At 45.3% G+C, this 8,417-nt stretch overlaps 1 protein-coding gene across 1 annotated transcript; it reads right to left on the minus strand.

Moving 5' to 3' along the window:
- Nucleotides 1–4,145: 4,145 nt before the first annotated feature.
- Nucleotides 4,146–5,026, minus strand: LOC114439912 (FERM domain-containing protein 6-like). Its single transcript, XM_028412112.1, has 3 exons — nt 4,900–5,026; nt 4,586–4,813; nt 4,146–4,190 (listed from the first exon to the last, which is right to left on the minus strand). The coding sequence occupies exons 1-3, from the start codon at nt 5,024–5,026 to the stop codon at nt 4,156–4,158; spliced, it is 390 nt and encodes a 129-aa protein (XP_028267913.1). The 3' UTR covers nt 4,146–4,155.
- Between the last annotated feature and the right edge of the window lie 3,391 nt (nt 5,027–8,417).

Consider the following 8,417-nt stretch of genomic DNA (forward strand, 5'->3'; position numbering starts at 1 on the left):
ATGTAAGACATTGAATGTTTAATGCAACAGACCACACACACAGTTACAGTTTTTCAGTGAACAGATTATTCTCATGTATGATCAACAAAAACAAAAAAAGAACAGAAGCACCAAACATGTTAGAAGCTGAAGAAATAACAGGTCAGTTCCAGGTGTGGGACGCCTCCCTGCTACACAGGCAAAGCCAGTCTGGTTGGCCTGGTCCGCAGTGTCTAGCTGAAGAAGAGAAGTCAGCTCCTCATACGCCATGACGCCTCCTTCCGTTCTTTCTTTTCTTGCGTCTCTCTCTTCTTGCAATCCTTCTTTTCTTGCTTCTCTCTCTTCTTGCAATCCTTCTTTTCTTGCTTCTCTCTCTCCTCACGTTCTTTCTTTTCCTGCTTCTCTCTCTTCTTGCGATCCTTCTTTTCTTGTTTCTCCCTCTGCTCACGTTCTTTCTGCAGCTTCTTATCTGCCTTTTTTTGCTCCTTCTTGGAAATCTTAGGCTCGCTGAGTTCCTCTTCCAGGAGCCTCTTCTCCTCTCTAACCTCGTTAAGGAGCTGCTGCATGCTCTCAAGGCTTTCGTCTTTAACTGCGAGCACCTCTTCCAGGTGCAGCAGTCGTGTGTGCATCACCTCTGCGCTCTCCTTCAGTTGGCAGTCGAGAGCGTTTTTTTTACTGGTCATAGTGATGATGATGTCTTTATCCTCTTCTACGTGGGAGTGCAGAGTGCTAAGTTTACAGGTCATATCAACACACCTCCTGTCCAAAATTATAGACCATCTCATAGAAACAGCTTTGTAGACCTGCAGCTCTTCCACAGTGTGTCTGAGGCACCGATTTTTATCGTTGGCTTCTTTGAGCTGCACATCCATAAACTGTTGTTGTGAATACATGTCCTCATGCATGCCTGCCAATGCACGCTGTTTAATGGCCAGATCCTCCTTTAATGCTGCTGCCTGCTCCTCCCACTTTTGCTCCTTGTGGGCCATCTTCTTTTTTAGAGAAGCCAGGTCGGCACGCAGCTGATCGTTTTCTGCACGTAGCAGAGCAGCACTCTCGCTCCTGAACATATCTTTATCGTTGAAGAAATGATTGTGAATGCTGGAAATATTGTTCTGCTGTGTTCTAAGAAATAGTCCTCGCTCAATGGAAAATAATCCTGAATGCTTGAATCACTGTGTGCCAAAATGCTCTTGTTTGTGTACTAAGCTCCACGGCGACAACCTTTGATGTCATCAAAGGTTGTCGCCGTGGAGCTTAGTTCAGTGTTTTGTTTTGATTGTGGTGTGCCGTCTCCATGGTAACTTCACCCGGTTAGTACGGTAAAATAACACATGAGACGTTTCAGTATATTCACGGCATTCAGATTTGTGATTTTAACAACTAGCTAGCTAGTATGGTATCCAATGATACCAGATGTCGCCTTTCCCTTTAAGCCTCACCGCATGGGATGTCCTGTCCACCATCTGATTTGGTCCAGTCCACCTAGGCTCCGACCACTTCCTTTTTATCACCTTCAGGAGGGCCCACTCGGCTGTGTGTGGTGTGGCTCCGCCTGGACTCTCCGTCTCTCCTTTCACCTGTAATGCAAAAGCTGACACCAAAGCTTTAAATTCATTATATTATGGTTTCTATTAACACCATACTGCATACTCTTTCAGTCTCAGCGGGCCAGCTGGTCCGGGAAACTGTAGACCTGCAAGAAGCTCATAGGTTGTAAATCATATGGTTATTAACAGAACATCATACACACATCAAGTCAATAGAAAATATTTGAACCCATGTTAATTTGGTCTGTGCACAGATTTTAGCCCATTTTTTGTTTTAGGTTTTAGTTTCATCCTTTCCACTTTTCCCTGTGACTGTGGCTGATATACTGCACCATACCTATGTTTTAGGCCTAAAGCCTGCTCCACCTTGCAACCCCCCTGCAGAACCTGGGTCAAATACATTAATACCTGTCTCACCCTCTTTTTTTCTGGAACAGAACACCATTCACAACTCCACCTGTTTCAGAAACATCCAGATAAAATGGAGCTAAGTGATCTAGGTGAGCCAGATCGGTGGAAGTTGAGACAATGAAAGAGACAAGAGTACAGGAGGCACAAAACCTATATCAGTAAATGATGAAGACCGTATGCTGTGCGATAGTGTGGCTAACATCTCCTGAGCCTTATTATGCCTCTACTGTATGAATGGTAACCTAATAAGCTTTAAAGGATGAAGAATTCTAAACACCTATCCTCTGTGATGGCCTATTCATTAGAAATAGCTTTTCCTAACCATGGAGCCTAATTCTGTAATATTATGTGTGGAACAATGACTAAGCAAACAAGTGGCACACTATTATCTGCCATTTTGAGCCATTTAAACTATTCTGGTGTTAACTATACGTCAGCAGCTACTCCCTCCTCAGCCACAAACAAGACAGAAAACGAGTCCAGCAGATATCTTCACAAGACATCTGTATCGTAGTGGTTCTCATCAGCCACTGTCCAGTTACTCCAACACTCTGGGAGCATAAAAAGTCTGTCCAGTAACAAATGTCCCTATTAATCCATCTGGGGAGCACATAATGGAGGTTCCAGTCTCTGGGCATCAGATTCACTGGTAATGAGCTGGAGCGAATGAAACAATGACTGTGGTGCTGGCCTGCTGACACAGTTTTACAAGTTCTGTGAATGGCAGATGTTGCCAACCGACGGAATAATGTGAGATGCCACTTCCCTGGGGAGGATACCAGGGAGCCCCTTGTGGTCACTCACGGGACTGCTTGTAGTGACAGTCTCTTTCCCAGTGGCCAGGTTTTCCACAGTAGAAGCAGTCACCCCCACTCATACCGCTGTATCCACCCCTTCCATGCCCCCCTCCCCCACGGCCACCCTCTTTTCCCCTCCAGTTACTTCCTCTATGATGTTGGCCCAAGGTGGCGTTAAATACATATCAGGATTACCCACAACTGGGGACTGTGGCTGGGGTGGGGGAGCAGGCTGAGGTACTCAGTTGTTTTCTATATGTAAATTCATATGGTGTACAACATGTCTCTCCCAATCAACAGAATCACTTCCTGGTAAATCAGGGTCATTTTTCAGGGCCTGCTGAAGCAACAGGGGAAGCCCCTCCTCTGTTTCCTGTCTATACCAGTGCTGCTGGGCACCAGGTTGACTAGAGTTCACTCCTGTCTGTCTGTCTGTTACTCGCCCCCTCCCATCAGGGACAGTCATGATGGGGTACATCCCAGCGGTGGGGTCTGAGGCGAGGCAGAAGCTACAGCAGAGGCGGGTGAATAGGGAGGCGGTATCTCAGCCCCCTGAGTTCCCTCGCTCTCTACTTCCTGTTTAATGTCAGTGGTACTACCGGACTCCTCACAATCATCATCTATGCAGCACAGATATGCCTGATATAGAATCTTACGTCTCTCCTCATCTGCCTTCACTGCCTTCTTCAACTCAGCTGTCTCTAACACTAATAATCTAATAATCTCCTCCTTTCTCTCGCTCTCTAGTCTAACTTTATTCTCCGCTGTTGCAATCACACTGGTTAGCGACTGTCCCCGTGACCGTGGGAATAAAACGCTCTATGAAAAGATTTATTCTCATGAATTTATCAGAGTTATCAGAAAAGGGTCCAGACAGAATCATCATTCCGTCTGGTTTCGGACCTCCATTTTGGTGATGTACAGAATCCACATTAGAGTTCTGTACAGGCTGTGTTAGTCAGAATAATCAGCAGTGTATGGTGTGCATGACTGAGGTGTGTGCATGCAGGACCCAAACAAACCAGGACCCTGAGACTTGGAGGAGGAAGAGTCTAGGTCCCAGCTAAACATGGGCCTAACAGCTACAGTAGTGTTGGAAAGCTTGTAAAGCTGTCTGTGTTTCTGCAGAAATATACAGTTTTGAAATAAATGGCCTCATCCATGGACCGGTCCAGGTCCAGGTCCAGGTCCAGCAGAGCGTGCAATGTGATGCTGCTTTGTTCTTGAACACATGCAGATGTGTGAATAATGTGAGTGTGAGCTGTGACATGGAGAAGAGTCTTGGACAGTTAGAGACGTCCTCTTACCTCTGAGCTGTGGTCCGGCTCTCATGGTCCCCACACAGAGTCCTCTTAGAGGGAGGGACTCCCTCCTCTCTGTCCTCACACTGACTCATAGCACTCATAGCTCATCCACCTTCATGTGTGGAGCTGCTGGTTCTGCTGCAGTCTGTCTGACAGGAAATGAACAATGAACAGAAACCACGCCTTGAACACAGCACACCTGACACAACACTGACATGAAGGGGTTAACAGTGGATAGAACAGGTCTGAGTGCAGAGTCACCCAGCTGTCAGACCGGTTCAGTCGTCCTTTATATAGAAGCCCTTTATGCCTCTGGCTGTAAATCAGTCCACAGACACTCCCTCCTCAGCTCTTGTCAACAGCACCTCACCATCACAGAGAAAAACAACTGTTTGCTTTTGATGCAGGAAATTTCCAAACAGAGAGAAATCTGCATCTTGCTCACCTGTTTCATCTCCATGGTGACAGCTGATCCAAAAGAAGAGAGTAGATAAAATGACATCTTCAATAAAACAATCAAACATGAAAAGCTTTGTGGACTAACCTGCCCAGTAAGAAGAAGGGAACAGTGCAGGTCCATCAACAGACACACCGTGGAGAAGCTTGTGAATTCTGACCAGATATAGAGTCTTCATCCTCCCCATCCTCTTCCTCTTTGGACCAGGCTGCTTCAACACTGCAGTCAGACATGGAGGATGTGAAGTTGCTGCAGCTGAGTCTTTGTCTGAGGAGTGTTGTGTCACAGATGTAGCCTCTTTGTGGAGCTGACTGGCTGAGGAGAGATTTAGGAGACTTTACATTTGGAGTTTGACGATATGAAGGAGGAAATATGAAGAGAGTGGAGGTAAGATGGCTGACCCTGCATGTCTTCTAGCTGTTGGATGTATCTGGCTGCCTCTCTACTGTTGATGTGGAAGCGGTGACTGTCACTCAGGTGTCTTAGGACATGTTTAGAGTGGAAGGCTGAATGAGTGTAGTACACCATCGTAGGGAGGCACAGAGAGCCCACTGCAGGTAGGCTGGCAGCTTTCACCAAGCTAAGTGCTAACTTCATAGGCGTCGCTACCATTATATCAGAGGGGGACATGCCCCCCCCACATTTTAAAACGGCCCGTTTGGACCCCCCCACATTTAGTGAGTAGTAAACTCCACCTAACGCTGTTTCGATTGCTCGTGAAAAACTCCGTTCCACTTGGTTCATAAGAGAATAACCTCACCGCTGAAATCCACTCCATGTTTTCCTGGTTACCACAGCGCTGCAATACCGTTACTATAGTAACAGACCTAACAAAGCCAGTGGTCTCTTCGAGCGAGCGTAAAACACAGTAAAGAGAACCGTCGGTGCTGGTCGAAGCTGGAGGAGGTGACGTCAGTGTCATCCCACAAAGTCCAGCTCATGCTGAAGCCTGACTGTTTGTCACATGGCCCCAGGAGACGTTAGGTTGATGTTAAATCAACTTAGAAAAGTTGGGAGGAAGCTGCTGTTTACTGTCAGTTACAGTAGACGGTCTTATTTGTCTGATGACATGTTGTTGCCTTTTCTGCTCCCTCCCCACACACAATGGACATGAGGAGATTCCTAACAAAGACACGGAGAGTTAGAGTTGTTTTCAGCATTAACCCATGTTGTAATAAGGGCCAGGTTAGCTCCTGTTAGCCTGCTAGCTTCAGCCTCGCCGAGCCAGTGCACACAGCCACCTGCTCCTATTCTTATCAGCAAGAATAAAACACATGTGATGGACGTCAGGACACAGTGGAGCATTATATGAACAGGGACACACTGATGCAGCAGATGAGGCAGCGCATCATTATAAACACATCCACAAGGTTTGTTGTGAATTAAGTAGTTTTATAAGCAAATAAAAATAAAGACATGCATTTATTTGTAAGTTAGTATTTTTAGTGTTTCAGTATTATCTGCATTAAGCAGTTTGGTTCATTTTTCTATGGGATTTGCCAGTTTTTTGTCTCTGTAAATGAGAGAAGGCCTCAGATATGGAGGCTGTTAGTGTAGTAGCACCAGTATGTTTGACAAAACTGTTGTTTCACTTGGAATTAGTTTAGTTTGTGTGGAAATATATGGTCAAACTTGGTCAAAATATATGTCTGTCTGCATATATAGTAAAAGTGTATGGTTGTGCATAGATCCAGACCTCTGGCTGAGGTCATAAAGCATTCTGATGTTTAATGGTGTGTTTAGATATTCGAACTGCAAACCCCTAGTTGACCCAGAGATGTAACCAAAGAGACAAGATATACTCAAGGCCGTAACAGGAGGATCTGTGAAATACACACACACACACCCTCACATCAGTAATATGAGTGGGAGAACTTCAATGTCTTTTAGTTTCGTATACGCCTTCCACCTTGTGATTATTGAATATGCATGTTTCACTGAAAAACATTACCTTTTATGCCTTTCTATGTAAATGTAACCACACCTTGTTGTAAGATTAATAAAACGAGCCTAACGCATGGGACGGACAGAATGCAAATGGTCAGCTGCAGGAGCAGATCGAGGGGTCTGTATTGAGCTGTGCATTCTCCCTTTATAAAGGCGAAACTGAAACTGATCAGTACTGGTTTTCATTCAATGTTCTGTGCTTCGGGGACGGAGTCTGGGAATCCGGGGTGACCAGATTAGGTCACAACAATTGGGGGCTCGTCCTGGGGATCAAAGGGCAAAAAATCATCCTCAGATCCGTCAATTGAACACAAGGGCCGATTACGAACAGACAGAGGACACGTGGCGCCAACAATAAGGTAAGCAGACCTTTTATATCTGCATTGACTACTCTAAAATGTAACGTGTCCCGAGTCTTAGTAGTAATCTGTCTGTAAAAGCAAAAAGAACATTGACTGAATGAATTTAACTGTAAGTGAATGAATATGACTACAGTGAAATAACCGTAAGTGAATGTATATGACTACGGTAAATGAGTAATGACTACAGCTGTTTAAGAGATAAGTAAATGATGCCTGCAGAGGAATAATGCCTGCAGAGGAATGATGCCTGCAGAGGAATAATGCCTGCAGAGGAATAATGCCTGCAGAGGGATAATGCCTGCAGAGGAATAAGAGAAAAAGGGGTAGCAAATCCTGAGTGTGGCGACTCCACCGGTACTCTGACGAGGGGCCGGAAAAGCTGGGTTTGAGGCCCGGGGCTTGAGGAACCCTAAATCACTACAGAAAAGAGAGAGAGAACAAGACCAGGCAGAAAACACATGGTGTGCATGTTGGACAGACTGGAAACTGAAACAATGACCGCACTAGTTAGGCGGGAGTTGAAGTAAGTCAACAGGCTTCCAAATTACAGATATATAAGATTCTGGTGTCACGGACAGAGGCTAGTCTCGAATCCATTGGACTGAGTACCAGGGACACAGCGTGCCATATTTCTCAGTCGGCCAGAATCTAGAAAAGAAAGGCACTCTTGAGACTCATAACTGTGAGTCGTCTGAGATAAAGACGACAAGATCAGAGAGTAGAGAGTAATTAATGAAATAACTGTGAGCTGTTCTTACACTGAACGGCAAGACCAGAGAATAAGTCCTGTGAGTTCATGAAGCACCCCTAAAGAGAAACAAAGAGAAGTGAAGATACAGTACTGACACACACACACCGAGCTCGCAGTATAAATGGGTAAAGCATGAGTGTGGAATGTGTATGAATGCCAGAGACGAGGTGAACTGAAGCAGCAGCACTGCTGGAAACCTTAATCGGTGTAAACGTAAAGCAGTGGCCTGTTGAAGTAGGTTCACTCACGAACTGGATTAGTGTTTTGTTGTGCACATACTTTTGTATATATTTCTGATGTGAACATAGTTTCTGAACTTTTCTAACATCATAGTTTTGTTAACTCTTCTGAGCACAGTTTTGCAAATAACACATTATTATTAAGCTTTAGTTTTAATTTTCACGTAATCACATGACTGAGACTTTGATGACTGACGACATGGACGGAGATTTTAACAGAGACACTGTTGATGATGGGTGGGGTCCGAACAGCCCACTAAAAACAGTAGAAGCTCAACTGATTATTTTAGAGAAGGCGCTGCATCAGGCTTTTGACTCTAAAACCGCATCTGAAGAGATGACTCAGATGAGGGAGGCAGTCATTAATTTGCTGGGAGAAATAGGCCGTGGCATGAAAGATAGAGGTTGTTTACAGAAGGAGTTTTGGAGAAAGGAGGGTGAAGCGAAGGCAGAGGGGGAGAAGGCCAGGAAGAGTGCAGAGCAGTGTGGCTGGTCTAAGAAAGGGAGATTTAAGAGGGAGCAGGAAAAAGCAGAGGAGAAGAGAGTTCAGTGGGCGCGTTGGGCTTTAATAGGTCAGGGTGTAACTCACCTCATGACTGAGAAGCCCAAAACACAGGATG

Source organism: Parambassis ranga, chromosome 8 (genome assembly GCF_900634625.1).
Source record: "Parambassis ranga chromosome 8, fParRan2.1, whole genome shotgun sequence".
Lineage (NCBI taxonomy): Eukaryota > Metazoa > Chordata > Actinopteri > Ambassidae > Parambassis > Parambassis ranga.

Bases quoted from the DNA above. Each gene is read 5' to 3' on its own strand.
- LOC114439912 (XM_028412112.1), bottom strand. From the start codon at position 5,026: ATGGTGTACTACACTCATTCAGCCTTCCACTCTAAACATGTCCTAAGA. The intron at 4,814-4,899 runs GTCAGCCATCTT...ATCTCTCCTCAG, and splicing joins ACAGCTAGAAGACATGCAGG to CCAGTCAGCTCCACAAAGAG. The intron at 4,191-4,585 runs GTTAGTCCACAA...ATTTCCTGTCAG, and splicing joins CCCTTCTTCTTACTGGGCAG to ACAGACTGCAGCAGAACCAG.